This window comes from Pomacea canaliculata, linkage group LG7, assembly GCF_003073045.1.
Source record: "Pomacea canaliculata isolate SZHN2017 linkage group LG7, ASM307304v1, whole genome shotgun sequence".
NCBI lineage: Eukaryota > Metazoa > Mollusca > Gastropoda > Architaenioglossa > Ampullariidae > Pomacea > Pomacea canaliculata.
The window spans coordinates 12,685,095-12,703,729 of NC_037596.1; the positions used below are offsets into that span (position 1 = coordinate 12,685,095).

General features: G+C 37.8%; 3 protein-coding genes across 4 annotated transcripts in view; 2 read left to right on the forward strand and 1 right to left on the reverse strand.

Annotated features, from left to right (window-relative positions):
• Nucleotides 1-18,635, reverse strand: part of LOC112568573 — a 170,877-nt gene that overhangs the window by 77,816 nt on the left and 74,426 nt on the right. The gene's annotated exons all lie outside the window — the stretch shown is intronic.
• The window catches only part of LOC112567425, a 74,806-nt gene that overhangs the window by 26,974 nt on the left and 29,197 nt on the right, over nucleotides 1-18,635 (forward strand). The gene's annotated exons all lie outside the window — the stretch shown is intronic.
• On the forward strand, nucleotides 1,189-15,662 carry LOC112567442. 2 transcript variants are annotated; one of them, XM_025244135.1, is made up of 10 exons: nucleotides 1,189-1,276; nucleotides 3,729-3,796; nucleotides 4,059-4,181; nucleotides 4,676-4,849; nucleotides 5,576-5,620; nucleotides 10,112-10,153; nucleotides 10,756-10,860; nucleotides 11,092-11,119; nucleotides 12,284-12,387; nucleotides 13,997-15,662. In XM_025244135.1, exons 2-10 carry the CDS (start codon nucleotides 3,790-3,792, stop codon nucleotides 14,056-14,058), a joined length of 690 nt encoding a protein of 229 aa, XP_025099920.1. In that variant the 5' UTR covers nucleotides 1,189-1,276; nucleotides 3,729-3,789; the 3' UTR covers nucleotides 14,059-15,662. The 2 variants fall into 2 exon arrangements, with proteins under 2 accessions (XP_025099920.1, XP_025099921.1); XM_025244136.1 differs by lacking the exons at nucleotides 1,189-1,276; nucleotides 3,729-3,796 and having other exon boundaries at nucleotides 4,086-4,181; nucleotides 4,786-4,849.

Consider the following 18,635-nt stretch of genomic DNA (forward strand, 5'->3'; position numbering starts at 1 on the left):
GTAAAACATTATTAGAAAGTCCTATCCAAAATGCTTCTGCAACTGTTACATAATATGACAAGCAGAAGCCTTGACGGGAACCTGTACAGGTGACAACAGGATCTGAGGGAAGACCATTAACAGAAACTCTCTGTTGACTGTTTGTTAAAAAGTCCAGTATAAAGAGAGTTAGGAATATCTAAATTCTGTAGTCTTAGCTAAAGTTTTAGTGTAGTCTCCACGTGGAGAGAGACGACGGGGGCACTTTTCTATCATCTTACTGTTTCTATTCCAGTGCTGATGAAATTTGGACGAAATCATGTTTGGAAGCTATGTCTCCGTAGACCAGTCCATTAGCATGTTTGTGATGGGATGGCGTCTCCTGTCAAATATGTAATAACATGATCCGTGATCCGTCGAGTCAGTCTCTCTCATGACTTTATTAGAATAAAACAAAACGTTACAGCAACCAGTTCCAAACATTAGAGGCAGTGAAAAGTACTGAGGTCAATGCGAGCGAGTGATACACTGAGTGGAATTTGAGTGATATCTTGTGTAAACCTTAACGAATGCGGCCGATACACAAAAAGATTTAACTCCTTAAGCCATTATATGAACATCCCGAGTGCCGATGGACTAGTCAAGTTTTATTCCTAAACACAGATAAAGAAGTCCCACTACCATTAGTCCGCGCATTGTAGTATTTGACCGAATCGGTAATGTACTTAGATTAAACTCTTTTTAACTGCCAATTTCATTATAATAATATAAGCTTTACTGTCAACCAATCACTTATCACTCGTGGTATACACACGAACACACACATCAAACACATGTATAAAAGACATTCACGTCTTCTTGGTTCTTGTTAGCGGACAGATTTGCTGTGAATAACGATTTTGTTTCTTGTGTGACAATAAAAAGAATTTTTTTTTAAAATAATGATTCGGACTATTACCTTGACAACTTTGTGTATTTATGAGGCTAAAAGGCAAGCATACTGTAAGGCTAATCATGTCAAAGATCTAGTAATTGTATCTTATGTGGATAAGGTGTCTGTTTTCGTTGATAGTGAGTAGTGCGGAAATGTAACACCACCACTTTCCTTGATATCTTATGTAGGGCTGCCGTGCAGTAGGTCACCCGGCTACACAAAAGGCTCTGTCGGTAAGCACCTGTAATAGCAACACCAGAAAAGCTTAAGCCTTTCTCTGTAGAATATCGCGGCCATCTGCTTCCTTCTGAGAAGTGACGCTACGGTGGAGGACAAGCTTCATACATGGATTACTACTGAAAGGTCTTATTCTTATTTTGTTTTTCGTTTTGTAACGATGATTATTTTTCTGAATTGGTAGCGATTTACATTACTCGCGATCTGTATTCAGTTGTACAACAATACAGCTGCGTTGTGTGTCAGAGTGGTAGCCATTATGTCTTCTAGATAAGGGTGAGACCTGCGGGCCAGAATTTCGCCACCCCTGAGCCAGAGAAAGACGTGATGGCTACTTCTATGACAGACAATACAGAAAAGTAACCCTATAAGCCGTTTACTCTTATTTTAGCAACTCACCTTACTTCATCTCAATTGGCTATTTTAATTACACTCATACATATTTGATCTATATGTATAGTGAAAGTTTGTTTGCCATAAGTGAACGATGTCTTTGCATAATGAAGTTCCCTGAGTAATTTTCTTGAATTCGTTATTATTAATAACTGTTTCACAAATTAAAAAGTAGTCCATTTAATTCTTTTTTAAATTTATACTTCATACTCGTATAGTATCTCACAAGAGAATGTCTAAAGGCGTGGTCAGAACAATAAAAATTACAAACGTGAAGATTCAGTTCAACAGTCTAACAAGCCTAGACTGGAAGATGCACAAGTCGTCTTAGTGCTAGTACGTTGATTAAGTTCAGGAGTGATCTCTGTGAGAGAGTAATCATTTCATAATAAAAGAAGTTTGTTGACCTCTTGACAGTTTTCTATGGTTAGTAAATTTGTTGTTTGTTTGGTTGGGTTTTTGTGTGTGTGTGTGTAACTTGTGATGTTTTTCCTTCCTCTGTTATCTCTATCTTCATCCAATGACTATGGACTTGAAGCCTTTACGATGTGTAGGTCTTTCTTGCTCTCCAAGTTAAACAGAGGCTGAGTGGCGTTTGTCTTTCAACTTCAGTTTTAGTCTCATTAATGGTTGGTGTCTATGCTTGATCCTGTGTAGTAGCTATGGGTGGACACAGCCTTGCTTTATCCTCGTTTACGCTGAATTTAAAACCTCTTAGCAGCAGAATTTTGTCGCTGTGTTTTTGAACAAAGCCATTTAAGTAGTACCAAGTTGTTGTTCTCGATTCCTTGTTAAATTGAATAATATTGATCAAGATGACCCATGATTCTAGTCTAAATGGACTAAGACTGCTAAGACAAAGGCAGTTATCATGCCACCGTTCAGGCCGACAGAATCATTTAATGATTTAATGTTTAATGTAACATTAAATGATGGTATGGTTATATGGTTATCTTGGATGTGCAGCTGTTGTCACACAATTAACCACCATTTTGTCGCGTAGCGCGATCGGGCGTTGCGGTACTCACTCTCCCACATGCATGGGGGGAAAGGAAAGAAAAAGAAAACAAAACCCGTTATACAGGTGGCCAACCGAAATACATAGGGGAGAGCCCTTTCATAACACACACGCCCAAAACAAAACGAAAGGAAAAACCAGACATCCATCCACACGTCTAGACGCGCCCCCTTGCGTCTGGCACTCGCGTGGTCTGACGCGGTACAGAACTGCCGTTGCAGTTCATAAGGGTATTCCCCCCTCTCATATCACTTGTCCGAGACGCTCGTCGCTCACTGCCACGGGTGAGTCACGGTGTCACGCCCCCTACTGTTTCCAACAACACAGTCCGTCGTTAGGACTCGAGTCTCGGGGCTCGACACACAGTCCGCTAACACCTCAGGCCTGGTCACACGCAGGTGGTTAACTGCATCCCGTCATCAGGGTGCTGACTGACGGTAGTCCGTTAGTCTTTGGCCTGTGTGATGGCCTCTCACTCCGCTTGCTCGAGCAATCCGGTGGTTGAGCCTACACAAAGAGAGCTCCCTAATACAGACTGAGTCACTAAGCACATATCATACGACACAAATAAAAATCCCCCGAAATACAGATCCAGCACATACATCTACCCCCTCACACACACATGTCTATACAGAGATCTCTCAGCCTCAGTCGTTCACGCACTTCGCACACTTGCGCACCGGCCGGCTAGCCATTAGCTAGAAAAAATGGCGACAGGAAGCTCCAACTACTCACCCACTCGGCTCATGACGCGTTCATTCTGCGCACGCAGAAAACGCAGGAGAAGGTGGAACTGCTCCAGGACACTTCCCCACCCCGGGGAGAAAAAGCACACAGCCCATCCTGAGCGCCACACAGAAGTTCACGAGATACGGAGGGGACGCACCAACACAGGAAGCACCAGCCAAGGCCTGGGTACACCAACGTCTCCTCGCACCGACGCTCTTATCTAACCCTCCCGGTCCGATCCCGGGCGACAAATCTCCCCCCCACCCCTACCAAGATGGAGCATCACGACATAAGACTTCACGCGTGGTGCCCGCTGCAAACTCTCAAGCATACAACCCTAACCCTAACCAGTCTAGAACGTAATGCAACGTAAAGCCGCCTAATCCGCCGTGGGATATGACCGGCTCAAGAAATCCACAACGTGATTTTTTTTTTCAGAAACTACAGACGTTAACACAACAATCAGTGATTGCAGAAGCGGTTAACCCAAGCTGTTGCAATGGAAAGTAAGTTCATAGACTCATAAGAGAGATCAATATGAATGCAGCGGGGTTTTGTGCAATTCATTGAACATTACAATATTTTCAACTAAATCGAGATTATTTAAATTTCAAACAAAATTACCAAGCCAATAAAATCATATCTACTACAAGACAAAATACATTATTAGCCTTGGCAAGAGAACTAAAGCAAAAATAGATTGTTGTGTTTTCAAAGGAAGCTAATCTTCAAAAACTAATTGGGGGTATTTATATGTGTATACCGCAGGCAAAATTGGTTGCATAATAAGGAATGAAAAGGATCCGTATCAGATGCAGTGCGTGGTTTCAACGGACCCAGGAGAAAAAAGAGACTTTTCTGTCTACTTTCATTCTCCCGATGGAAAACAAGGTATTTTGACTCGCGGTCTTTTTGCCTGCGTTATTTCATGACATATTGTGTCTTTATATTTTATTTTCTTGATCCTAATCTTTTTCTTAATACTTCTTCTAGACTACCGCTTGGTATTCACTCAAGTATCTAAAATGTTTAATCCATATCTTGGTGAGATCGATGTCGATGATATGTAAGTAAATACCGCAAGCAGTACTGTTTATCTACTACCCTTGTGATATATTACTTCCAGAGTTCCAGCTACTGCATTTTCATTTTTAGTTAGAAGTTAATTTAAACGTATCAGTTAAATACTTGAATCTCAAACTTCTTAAAAAGTAATCATAAATAACTCTCAGAGAATTTAGTGGTAACGCAGTTGACATTTCCCAAAAGAAAGATCTTTCTGAATGTTCCTTTCTTAAAATGTTTTTAAATTAAGCTTTAGAAGCCTTAAGCATATAACTCAGATTTTTAATTGTAGATATTTACATTTTAAATATTTTTCACAGAGATAATGGCTAGTTGTACATACAACGGAAAATACGAATGTATATTTGCACATGAGGGTCTCAGTATCATAGAAGATTACATCACAGTGTCTGAAACGTTTTCGGCACAGAACGGAAGTTTTGTTTGTCGAAATGGAGGCCTGCCATTGGAACAATTTCCGTGTTTTTACTCAGGTAAGACCGTGCATTGCTGACTTATAGTAAATATATTTTAAAGATTTTTTGTAAAATAAACGATGACAAAAAGGTTGATCTGCTCACTTAAGGTCACAAAATATTTTGAGGAAGTGGTTAGATATAAAGAGATGGGAAAATTAGGCGAAACAAGAACAACTTTTAAAATGGTATCGTTCTTAGCTGTTTAGTCTCAAGCTTATAATGATTTTTCTTGACTCTTAATTTTACATCGGCTCATCTCCATACAACTAAATAAACTTTGTAGATAATGAAATTAACTGTAAAGTATCAAAGAAAAACGATAAGATTATGATTGGAAACCACTTTTTCTTACCTAGGCATGTGAAGTAAAGGTTTTGTTCAGTAGAGCAAGCTGACAACATTTTATTAAATATCTATGAACTGACAGCTTACTAATGTGGCTATTGGCACCTTTGTCAAAGACTATTAAAGAAAACACGCCTTTCTAGCCATGTAGTGGTAGGGAAGTTTATGTGTAGGTATGTGGTACCAGCGCGATCCATGTTTACACATATCAATTTGCCTGGTACTATACAAAGCCATATCTGTATAGATACTAGCAAACCTACACTTTGTTGGTATATATACCGTCATGGTGATGAATATTAGGGGCTTTTTTAATCACTTTCCAGTTGTGGACTGATAGCTATATACAAGTGCTAAATATTGTCTCTAATATTTTTTCTTCAAATTCTTTTTTAGGCAACAGTGTAAAGCCTGAAGTCAAGTGCGGCATGACAGATATTGGTAAGTAGAAATTCTTTTCGGTTAATTTCAACACACAGTCCCACCTGTTTTACCATTGTCTCAGATTGTTTCGCCATCCACCTTAGATTATAAAAGAAATTTTGATTTTAGGATGACAAAACCTCCAGATAACCTATTGTTTCATAATAACTGTGTTCACTGCCAAGATTATGCTTTATTACCTTCAAAAGAGAACAGTGACCATTATTATTTGAAAAAAAGGGTTGGGTTAGCTTTAGCCATTGTACTACTGAATGCCAAGAAATAACATAGAAGTTTTGACTATGAAGATAAAATTTGCATGAAGCATATATTCTGGAGACTAACATTGTGCATAAGGACCTTGAATTAGGTCGTATTTCAGAAGTAAAATTGGGGCTTTCCACTACTATGTCTACTTCAAGTGTGAAGACATTCCATTTCTTTCGTTACAAAAAAATTACATTAGATTTTAATCCTCACAAACGACTAATATACTGCAGGGCTTCTGTTAAGGCTAAATTCTTTGGGGTCCCAGGGACCCCTTCTTCAGATTTTTAAGGGGTCCCTGTTCTTCGCCCAAATTTGAAGGGGAACCCTATGACAAAAATTGAAGGGGTCCTCCCAACTTTTAATGCGTACTGTACGCAATTTTTTGCGTAAGCAGAAGCCCTGTAATATACTTCTCTAAAACAATTTACACAAAATGGCATAGATACTTTAACAGCAAAAATAACAGAAAATTACCTGATTTGACATGATCTTTACGCTTTGTGTTTACCTCAAGCACGACAGATCATTTGAAAAAAAGTACACGTGAGATACCGAAACAACCTTGAAAACTGAGTTCAAACATTTGACATTTACAAAATACCAAAATCAACACAAGGAATGGATGACTCTAGAGACCTGGGGCCGTAGTCTCATCGGGTCGCTAAGCCACTTAGAGGCCATCAAAGGTCCGACCACCCTCTAAGTGGTTTAGAGGCCGAAATATGTCGCATCTTTTGACTCCGCTGGCGGCTGATTCGGCCTGTAAGTGTAGAGACGGCCGCTGGCGCCTGTAACTCGCGAAGGGCTCGTTAAACATGGCCGCCGTGGTGTTTTTGCTGTACGACGCGGACCGAAATCTTCACAGAAACAGGATATTTCGGGATCCAAAGTAATCCCATCGATCATGGGATGACATAACGAATACAAACGTTTAAAATTTCGAAGAGTTGACATCCTGGAGATCGTCGACGACATTCAGGAGGCTTTAACATTTTCGAATCGAGGGCGCTAGTGTCACACCGACATTGCAAGTATGTCTTTGCCCTTCGTTTCTATACGACAGGTACCTTTCAAAATGTGTGTGCTGACCAACGTGCTGTACTATTTTTTTTATTTTAAATGCTTTGTTAGCCTGGAAAGGGCCTGGGAAAATTAGGTGGAAGGGGGAGGTGTGAAAGACCCCAATTAATGGGGCTGTCAGTGTGGACAGTCTGAGGCGTGCCGCACAATGCTGGGATGGCCGGCCGGTCTTTTTTTTTAAAGCAATTGGTGTTGATAGGTTGTTTTGTTGGAAGAACAAAGGAAAGAAAGCTGTGTTGATTTGAATGTTGTTGTGTGACTGAGTGTTTTTACTTGATGGGAGCAGGGAGAAGAAGATTCTCTTCCGTATTGTCAGTGAGTCCCGAGCGGTCGCTTTTTTTTTTTTGTATCAAGTCTTGAACCAACTTACAAGACTGCGATGTTCTACGCCACAAGAGGCGGCAATTTTGCAATTCGCTGCCATATTGCGCTCTTCTTTCTATTAATTATTTCATTTGTCAACGAACTCATTAAGCACACCTTTTCCAACCTTACCTGACAAAAAAAAAAAAAAAACAAAAAAAACAACAACCCAACAACAACAACAAAGCACAGTCAAGATATATAAAAGAGAAGATAACGACACTACTTCAGTCTTCTAACAAGATCCGATTTCCTTGTTTGTCAGGCAGTTTGCCTTTCTCGGCTTCTTATATGGCGATATGCTGTCTGCTTCATGTTTTTCTTCCATTGTTCTCGCTAAACGTTGGTTCGCGCATGCGCACACGTGGAGTTCCCTAGGTATTCCCTCAAGGTCAGGGTGTCGACGGCCCGATTGCTGAAGTGCGGTTACACGGGCGACATTTTTCGCACGCATGGCGCTCGCCTAGCGGCCGGCCAGCTCTCGGGCCGTTGGAGTTTAGCGATCAGGAAAATGTCGACGCGATGAGACTATGGCCCCTGGGCAAAGACTGAATCCAGAAAGGGTCTGAAACAGAAGCTCAATCAGTGTCAAGATCAACAAGAGAAAGAAGGTATCAGAGCTGAATATTGGGAAGCCAATCGCCATTTGAAGAGGTCTGTCAAAGAGGACAATAGACGCTTCACTCATGAACTGACAGACGAAGCAGAGACAGCAGCTATACAGGGAAACACGAAGCGACTATACGAAACAACACAAACTTTGTCAGGCAGGAACACTAACCCCAGCAAGCCAATGAAAGACAAAGACGGAAAGACAATAACAAGCAATGCAGGACAAAGTGACCGATGGAAGGAACAACTCGAAGATATGTCGACCTCGTCCACAATCTTTACTTGATATACCAAAACCAACTGAACAACTTCACTTCGTCACAAGCGCTACCACCAAGACACATATCGTCAAAACTATTAAAAGCATGAAAAGTGGCAAAGCTGAAGGCCCAGATGGCATACCCCCTGAAGTATTAAAGGCAGACCCAAAATAACAGAAGATCTGGAAACAAGAGCTAGTACCAACAGACTGGAAACTAAGCAACCTGGTCAAGTAGCCAAGGAATTGGGACCTCTCTCAGTGCAACAATTGGCGGGGGGTCATGCTGCTGTCCATCCTCAGTAAAGTGCTATCAAGAGTAATTCTAGAGAAACTGAAGAAGACACTAGACAAGAGACTGAGACCAGAACAAGCAGAGTTTCGCCAGGATAGGACATGCATTGACAATATTGCCATCCTCCATATCATCATTTAGCTGTCTATTGAGTGGCAGTCCTCCCTATATAAAACTTTTGTGGACTTTGAGAAGACATTCGATAGTGTAGATAGGGACGTCATCTGGAGGCTGATGATCCACTATGGCATTCCACCTAAGCTCATAAACATTATCGAGGGTTGTACAAAGGCTCGTCCTGCCAAGTTATCCACAACGGGCCAACTCACTAAACCTTTTGTAATGAAGACCGGCGTAAAACAGGGTTGTATATTATCACCAATAATCTTCCTGATGGTTATAGACTGGATTATGTGCAAGACGACCAAAGACATCAAAACCGGTATCTAGTGGACCTTCAGCAAACAGCTAGAGGACCTGGACATTTCAGATGACATTAGTCTCATATCTCATCGGCAACAACATGCACAAACCAAAGCAGACTTGGTAGAGAACAGTAGAAAATGAGGCAAAGGACGTCGGAACCACAAGGGCCTAACTGAGGAGGGCTGCCCAAAACTGTGTCCGCTGCCGAAGTGTTGTTGCGGCTCTTTGCTCCTCGAGGAGGAACAAGGACTAAAGTAAACTAAATACCAAACTCAAAATTAATCTGGCTTTTACTTTTCTGTGACAGAAGTGATATCTTTTTTGCAATTTCATATGATATCATTTCTTAATGTTGTTAACACTTCGGTATTTTTGGAGTGATCGTCCTTTATCACCGTAACGCATTGTTCCTCACTCTACGTCTTTGTCTTTATTTCATGACCTTTGCCCAAAGTTATATAAATTCTTGTTTATTATTATTGGAATTTTTTTTATACTTAGTCTGATAGTCAGTCACAACAATAGGTTTTAGAGTTCAGTATAACTTCACTGCTCATACTTGAGGCTGTATTCGATACTATTAAATTCAGTCACTGGAGACTGATGTTTCACTGTACTGACAGGTATATATAGAGACACATATCCTTTCCCAAATATCTGAACATAGACGCCGCCTCTAGGGAACAGACGCTGTACACAATGAAGCTTGGATACAAGCGATCCCTTCCTCATCTTCCTGTTTTGCCAATTCTTGGGTTAGCGAATTTCTCACTCAGGTTAATGGATCTTAGCCATTTACTCTGGCTAAATGCTCCGAGCCATATACCTGATACATGTACTCCTGGCCAAATACTGCACCTATTGACAGTTTATAAAAAAGAAATTACCAAAACAAATCTATTTAGAAAAATAAATTTAAAAAAATAATCAAATGTTACCAAAAAAAATTGAGATGCAATTTTTTTTTAATTCTCATTCTACAGATGTAGCTCGGACTACCGCGCCTTGCTGACTTATTAACTCTGTGTTACCTTTCTGTGACCTTATACTACAGCTTTAAATATATTAATGCATTAGTGAAGCAGGCATAGCATAAAATGGGATAAAACCATTATTATTTTCTTTTGCTGCTCTTAGTCAAGTTGTGTCGTAGTTAATTGAAAAGAGTGTTGCACATTGTGATGATATTTGCTTCTGTTCCTAGCATCCAATACACTTCATAACCCTGAAGATTTTCGAACCGAAGGCAAGTAATATACTCTTATGATTTATGCTGATTTAAACTGCATTAAGTATTCGCCACTTGCAATGTAGTGAACTGTGATAGACCTTATTTTATGTCTGAATGCGTCCTTCGTGTTACGTCTTTAATGCTTTATTCTATTAGTAAAGAACGGAAATATATATCTATAAAAAGATCCGAAAAGCAGTTCAGTGGCAACCTTTAAGCTCAGAGAAGTTAGCTCAAATATGGTTATTGAATTCATAATGTAGATTCTCCACTGAGTTTAATACAAAGATTAGGGAAAGCTATTGGGGAATGTTTCGTCCATGCACTTACAAAAGTAACATTTTTAATGTCAGTTTCCATCAACACTTGTCCCATATAATCTTTTAAACAGTTGGCCTACAGGCCCCAAGAAATAACACATACTTCAACAAATGAAGACCGCGCCTATTTCGACCCTGTGCCACATTCTCTCTAGTCGCCATCTGCTTAAACACATACCAGCAGACTGATCAAGTTAATATTCATCATTTTTCTAGCAAGTGATGGATATTTATTCAATAACCTTTATCTTATTTTATGATGCTATGTCTTGATTTAAACCTTCTATGTTTACGCAGATAACGATCTTGCTGTAATTATCGGTGCTGCTTTGGGAGTTGTGATCGTAATTCAGGCCCTAGCTATCTGCTTTCTACTGTTCCAAAAATACAAATCGAAAACAGGTAGAACGATATTTGTATCACATTTAATTGAGCTTTTTCCGAACCTTTTAAGAGACGTAAGAAACTTTATAATAATCAAGAGAACACAGAAACACATACTCTCTGAAGTCACACAAAGAAAACATCAAGTGACACCCACCTCTATCCACATTTATCAAGTACATCAAAGCTCTAACAACGGTTTTAAAGTTAACAGGTAGTAATGTCTTACGTTGCATATATCTGTTACAGGTCATGAATCTATCGACTGGTATATTCCGTAAGTTAAATGTTTATGCTTCAAAGTTAAAATATTTCTTTGATATTGTCATCAATAATAACAACGTTTTACTAATATTACATTAGTTTGGACATAACATTAACGATTCAGCTGATTCGCACTCACAGATGCGCGTGAAACCAAAGCATTGAACATTTGTCAATCTGGAGCAAACAACCAATCGGCAAAATAGTAGGAAAGGACTTAGCAATCTATATATATATATGAATTTATTTGACAAGAAAATTAACACGAAGCATGACAGAAAATAACAGACAATCGTCTGAATAGCCCCACGCAAGAAATGAGCAAAGAAAAGTCGAAAAATAAAAGCTATTTTTTAAAATTAACCTGGCAAGTCTTGTAGTCAACATGTTTCTTCTTGTCAACTTTTGTCCTCAAAATCTAACCAATGATTAGATGAGCCCAACCTGGAGACTTACTACGATAACAGGGATAGGCTTTGAGACCTTTCCTATAACTGCCAAAATTTGAAGGAACAATCTGCGAAGAGTTCTTTCGGCAAGTAGAGCTGATTGTTCGTTGTCCCGATCAGGATAGATACATATTGGGTATATATCACATGTGGGTTGAAACCTACTGGTTTCATATTCGTAGTAAACGTTGAGAGACTACATGTTTTAGCTTCCTGCAGAACTTAGTTTTTTGTGGAAAGAGGCAGGATAGTCGACTGGTCCAAATGGTGTTGATTTAAGAGCGATTGTAATAGTAATGCTGGCTGCGATTTAAAATTACAGAGGAGCTTTCAGCAGAAGAGATGATGATGATGATGATGATGATGATGATGATGATGATGATGATGATGATGATGATGATGATGATGATTGATGATTGATGATTGATGATTGATGATTAATTGATGATTGATGATGATGATGATGGAGGATGATGATGATACGTGTTTTTTAGCGTATGTTTCGTGCTAGCTTATGATATTTTAATTGTTTTCGTGTGGTCTGATTGTTGAATTCCTAAAAGAAGTACAGCAGATTCTAAATGTCTAATAATATAAATGCTCAGTATGCACCCTGATGCTTCAGACGACACATTAGAATGATTAGATTCAAATACTGTGATATTTTTTAGACACAATCATGCGAACAAATCCAATATCTTTCAAAAGATCTTGACATTATTTTCCAGAGAGACCACAGATTTGTTCGCCCCTGTTCTCATTAAACGTCTTTCTGGGAACGAAAATGAAGCCAGCGAACAGTTCCAATGTCAAGAAATCGACCTGTCTGATGGTAAAATTGATGTTCTTAAACTTTTCTTTTTCAAGTTTCTTTGTAAAGCGATAATTTACATTCATGTCTTAAATGTTACTTTGAGGACGCTCAAGTACGCTGCTGTGTTGTATTATAGAGGTGCATTGCTGAACCGTTGGGCGCAAGAGCTGCTATTTTATTAAGGGCCAGTCATAACAATTTTTAATAGGAGTACAGTGATAAACATTTTGAGTAGTAATAACCCTAGAAGAAAATTTCGTACAAAAATTAGAAGATTGTGCTTGCAAAATTTAAAGAACCTCCTGCGGCTTCACTTATATTAAAACCGACTTTGACACGTTTTCTAAGCATTTGTAGAGATCCTTATCATTGCTCAACACTTTTCATGTCAAATACGACCGCCGCAAAACTGTAAGCACTACTTAGCGTTGCTCAGAAATATTTTGTCCAAGTGGATTGCACATGTTTTACAATATCATTAATTTTGTTTATTTTAGTAAAGAATTTATTTGAAATCCTACATTACTTAAAATGTCTTTATCGTTTAGGTATAACCTAAAATGTTCGTCACTTTTGCATTAAAAGCAATAAATACCATATAACTTACTAGTGGAGTACAAGTAAAAAAGATATGTAATTTTGTTAATTAACATCCTATTAATTCATCGCTGAACGCTGCGTATGAGGCAAAAGATTAGCAGACTGGTCTGCTGCAAAATCCGCCTTGAGAAAAAAAAAACTTCACAGGTGGACACTACATTCGACAAAACTGTTGACATCAAGAAACGTAAAATAAACGATACAGAAACAACTCTATGTGATCGAATTCAAAGAAAACTAGCAACAGATCCAAAATGAAAGTGTTTTTAAATAATAGCTTAATAAGTGAATCAAATCAAATCAATCAAATCAAATCAGACTTTATTGTCTGTTGAGGAGACCCAAGATAGAAATTTTTCTTTTGCTCACAAGGGCAGGCATACATACTCATACAGACATTTAACAAACACAGTTAGGAGTAAAGATACATTATCATGGTAGTTGGATCTCCGTCAAATGGTCAATGAAAATTCAATACTTTATATTTCTTTATATAGATTTTTTTAAAAATGCGTTGGCATTGCATACTGCAACGAAATGTGTCTGAACTGCATTTTCTTCATCCTCCTAGTACTTTGTCAGCTGATACTACTATCTGTTCATCACCTGCAGGCAAACAACACTATAAATTGTCATCTATGTCATCTATTGGCCTGTGACAGAAATTCCTGCATTTCATTAATTATTTATATTGAGCGCAGAGAGCTCGTCTTGCTCATTTAACATTGAACATTTAAACTTAGAGAAAACAAATGTATAAGAAAAAAAATATAACAGTATAAGTGCATAAAACTATACCCGCTGGATAATGAAAATGATTTAAGAAAATCACATGGACAGTTATTGTTTAGTGATCATCGCTCAGAAGTCAGAGTTTGGTTAGCTACAAACAACAAATTACTTTCATTCTCACTCATCTCAGTTCAAAATATTCTATAGTCTCCACTAATTTTTTTTATTATTATTTCTGATCGTGAATAACGTAGGAACTGTTACTTTCTTTTTCAAGTGAGTTTTCCATTTTCAGAGAGATCAAGGTTTGGTAGAAAACCAGGCGGACACTACCAAATGAAAAAGTTTGATGGCTAAAAAAAGAATGGCGAACATTACGAGTTGTCATTGGAGATGTCATTTTTACTCTGAAGGGACAAATGTTTATCAGACTGTGAGGGATAGTGCTTCTTTTTTAAATTTTCAAAGAAAACGCTTTTTACGTGTAGATAATTATTTTTTGTCGAGTACGTTACTTAAATAGCTAGCCAAGTATTTTTTGTGCTCATGTGTGTGCAAGCTAGTGTGTTTATGGATGTCTTGAAGTATACAGTCACCAACGTTCACACTCACGAAGTCGCTTGGACTTTTGCACGTTCTTTTCTTCAGGTGTAAAAGAACAACTAAAGCTGCCCCTTTTTTCATACCCTGTATACATTTAATCATCGTACAAAATATGGTAAAGTACTAAAAAAATTATACAATTATTCGATAAGTGCTGAAGAAAAACTAATTCTTAATGCAAGTCCAAAAGTTAATAATTTTTCATCAACTATAATCATAAATTTTTTTAATAGAAAGTTTGTCTTACAGAAGAATATCAGAGTTTAAAATTCGTCACTTTTTTAACTGTTGATAGTGTTTATCTACATAACTGTTAATTATGGTCACTAGAGCATTATGTTCCACTGATACAAGAATACATATATATTTTTTTCAACTAAATTTCTGAAAAAGAAAATCACTAACCCCGTGTAGTGAGTTGTGGTAGGTCTCATATTGTTTAGTGTATGAATGGTGTCTTGTCTGATGTTTTGTGTCAGAAAAAGACGTTATGTATAAGAGAAAAGCAGTTCTTAAAATGGCCGAGTGAGCGGGAAAACAACGGTCTTCTCCGCCATCTTCTTTATGACTCTCTGGGACATTCTTCTGAACTTGTGCCTCTTCAGTTGAATTCGCCTACAAATTTTTTTGTCCTCATCGTGATCAGTATGGGCTCGTCGAGCGTTGAATGTGTGTGTAATAATAGTTCGTACGTATACAAGGTATGTGTACGTTATTACACGCCGTCCACTAGGAAACGTTTAAAAAAATGCCTGTTGGAGACGAGCGACCACAGCTATCATCTGTCAAATACTCCAGAAAAAAAAATACTACGCCTATAACAGTTACAGAAAAAGACAGCTCGTGCCTACTTGATCCATTCCACGACTCAAACTGTAGTGTAGATATGAGTATTTTCAGGCTTGCTTACAGTTTTACACTTAGTGGAACAAGCTAGGGGCAACTATGGGCTACACGTCTTACATCATCCGATTTGCCATTCTATAGATATAACATTTCCATGTTATGTTGCGTGCCTTGGTGCATGTCTTATTATTATTCAGCCTGTGCGTTTATATTTTTAATCAAGCACTTTGAGCAAGCCTTTTATGTTGGGAGAAGGCGCTATTTAAAATAACCTTTATCATCATCATGATCATTATGATCATCATCATTAATGTAGTGTGCAGTGTATTATGTATTTTACACACTTTTTATTTCATTATTTATTTTACTTTATTAAAGAAATTTACATCGTGATCAAAGTTATCAAACTTTCAGGAAAAATAGAGTTGATGCCATCACCGTAATCAATGAAAAAATAAACAATTTCCTAGCAAAAACAACAAAAAAAGAAACAAACAAAAAAAAAAAAAAAACCAAAGAAGTGGAATGAATGGATGTTTTTGTTAATAAAGGTGTACATGCATCTATAATTGTAGACTACTGACAAAGACAAAAAAACTGTCTTCTATGTTAAAGTCGTTCTGACTTACCCATCCAAAGCTGGGAAAGAAGGCGAACTTGAATTGTGTTTTATGAATGTAATCTTACCAAGACATATCAAATGTAACATTATCAAAACATAAAGAGGCGGGTTTTATGAGTCTTTCAAAGACCTGACACAAGTGTTTTTACTTGACTGGAAATGTCTCATAGATTACTACTCCTTTTTTGTACATATTATAAGTTTTGCTTTTCGCACATTGTTGAGATTTACGTAAATACAGAACAAAATCAAGTGGTACATTTACAGTCGTGTGATCTTGGTTCCTTGTCATTAAAGTGTACTGTATATTTTCACTACCTATCATAACAATATCCGTTACGTTGGTAATGTCTTAAGTACCAAAAAAAAATAATTAATTTTCGATTATGGTGTCGTCTGAGCTCAGACTCCATACCTCCCATTTATAAAGTGTATATTCTCGATGTGTTCATCAAGCATTTAGGCAAACAGGCCTGGATTATACTGTATACTTGAGTATATGTGTAGCATGAATATGAGCTTTTCATGCAAGGTCTCAAAGTAAACAGGTAAAAAAACCTGATGTTTACTAACATATGATCATATATTTGCAGACGTGTTATTCCCCATTAACGTTTTCATTTATATTCTCGTCTTGTTGACATTCCTACCAACAATCATTTTATCTTTTCTTTCTCAAATGTCTTGTCCATTGTATGATATGTAGGGACTACTTTGCTAATGACATTCTCCACAGAAAAACTGTTGGCCTGGACACATACAACAGGACCTGATAAATAAACAAATGTGCTTGTAATGTTTTGTCTCTTTTTATATTATTTGTAAATTGTATGTGTTATTTCGAATCATTAGGTAAGATTTATGGTTTAGTGGCAGTAAAGCCAAGTTTTTAAGTGCAGTTAAACTATAGCTTCATAGAACAAAGTTTCTGGGAATAACTGTTCACCTTGTCTCACTCTTGATTTACATTCATCCCACTGTCGAACCCTCCCTCAGTCATCACTGGGTGCAAATGGGTAAATGTTCTGGATACGTCTGTTTGTTTTACAGCTTCAGCTGCCACTTCAACTTTTTGTCCTAACAAAGGTGCACGTCGTGAACTGCAATTCACTCAGGTTAAAAGCATGCATTCACATAAGATATCATTAAATTAGGCTCACAGACAAGGAAATTAAATAGAGACTGCCAGGAAAATTAAGACATTATTTATTTTTTTATCCATTTCGCTTCCCCAACTCAAGGATTTCAAGATTAACTATCCCTTGTAGTAACATGGATGTGTAGAGGTGGACTGCTGTCTGTCTGCCAAGACCAGCGGTTAGCCTCTTGTGAAGTTCTCCGCTGTTAGTCTCGGCGAGCCTAAACACTTACTATGACTAAACCGGAAGCTTTGTAGTCTGATGCCTCGTTTTAGTAGTTAACTGGAAAAAAATCGTCCACCAGCAGTCCAGTAATACAAGTTCCTGGTGGTATTGAGCTGAAAGAAAAGGTTCATGTATGGCAATTAGTGTGACTAAAAACAGACCTAATTTTATTTAAGGCACATTTAAACATGTTGCTATACTCTGAGCTTAGTATTCTTACCTTCCTACTGTTTATCCTGACTCTTATCTTGAATAGCTGCTGCTCACCTAAAGGCTACGATGTGTGATACAAAAATAATAATAATTAGTGTGTGCGTGTGAGTGTGTGCAGGCTGTGACAAATTCGAAGCTTTTGTATTCTTAATTTTCAAGGCACATAAAATGTTCTAAAATGTTGCATTTTTGTTTTTTCTCAGTTTTTATCAAACATTTATACTTACCTTTACCTTAATTTTGTTGCTTCCTTTAAGTTCTTTATGTCCACTTCGCGAAAAGATCTCGGAAAGTTTTTATTTAGACTTCAGTCTCCTTGACGCCATTCAGTAGTAATGGACATACTCAGCAAATGAGACGAATTGTTGACAGTTAAAAAAAATAGCTTAGGTGACAAATCACCTTATGTAAGAAATGAAACTATGTCAATACGAGATAAACGGACAAACATCCTGTTTAAGCCAAGAATTGCACATGAGCGGATCTTTATGGTTCGGCCATTCTGTGAATTATTTGTGCTTATAAAATCCACTTCAATAATGATTTTTTCGATGGCACAGAGTAGTTATTATGAAGTTACACTAAACGAACATAATAACATACTAATGACGTCATTCGACCTTCGTCGTTTGCTCGATTCAGTCGTTCACACGACACCCGAAGATAATACAAACCGATGCAAAAAAACAAAAGTCTAACCCTATCACAAGGTTCATTAGGAGCAGGTAATTAACAGAACACAGCTCAACACTCAACACTTATATAGACCGATGCAAAAAAAAAAATCATAAGATCACGCGGTTCATTTAAAAGAAGTTCATTAATAACAGAAAACTCCATAACCGACACTTACATCAACCGGTGCAAAAACCTAGAGTACCCATACCACGCGTATCATTAAAGGCACAAATTCTACGCTTTCTTCTTCTTTGTTCTCTTCTTCTTTTTCTTGTTGTTGTTATGATTATTATTATTTCTCCTTGTGTGTATTTTTGCCAAGCGCTTTGAGATACTTTTTAATGGTAGGGTAGAGCTATCTATAAATTAGCTTATTTTTATGACTACAAACGCCTTTCTGGTATACTGTGCAATAAATATGTTTTTTTTTTTTTTTTGTTAAAGTGTTAGCTTTGGACAATCTATCTGATAACTTGACAAAGCACAGCACAGGATCCTGTTTGCCCAAATATTTCCTTTCTGTTCTCGAGATGTATGCATCCTAAACTGTACCATGCATTGAGAGAAATCAAACTCGTGGCATCACGTTTGTAAACAGTTACACGTAG

What these genes read in the sequence shown, in the direction of transcription:
- LOC112567442 (XM_025244135.1), top strand. An exon ending in TTCTCCCGATGGAAAACAAG is followed by an intron (nt 4,182 to 4,675) that starts GTATTTTGACTC and finishes TATTTTTCACAG; the next exon opens with AGATAATGGCTAGTTGTACA. An exon ending in ATTTCCGTGTTTTTACTCAG is followed by an intron (nt 4,850 to 5,575) that starts GTAAGACCGTGC and finishes ATTCTTTTTTAG; the next exon opens with GCAACAGTGTAAAGCCTGAA.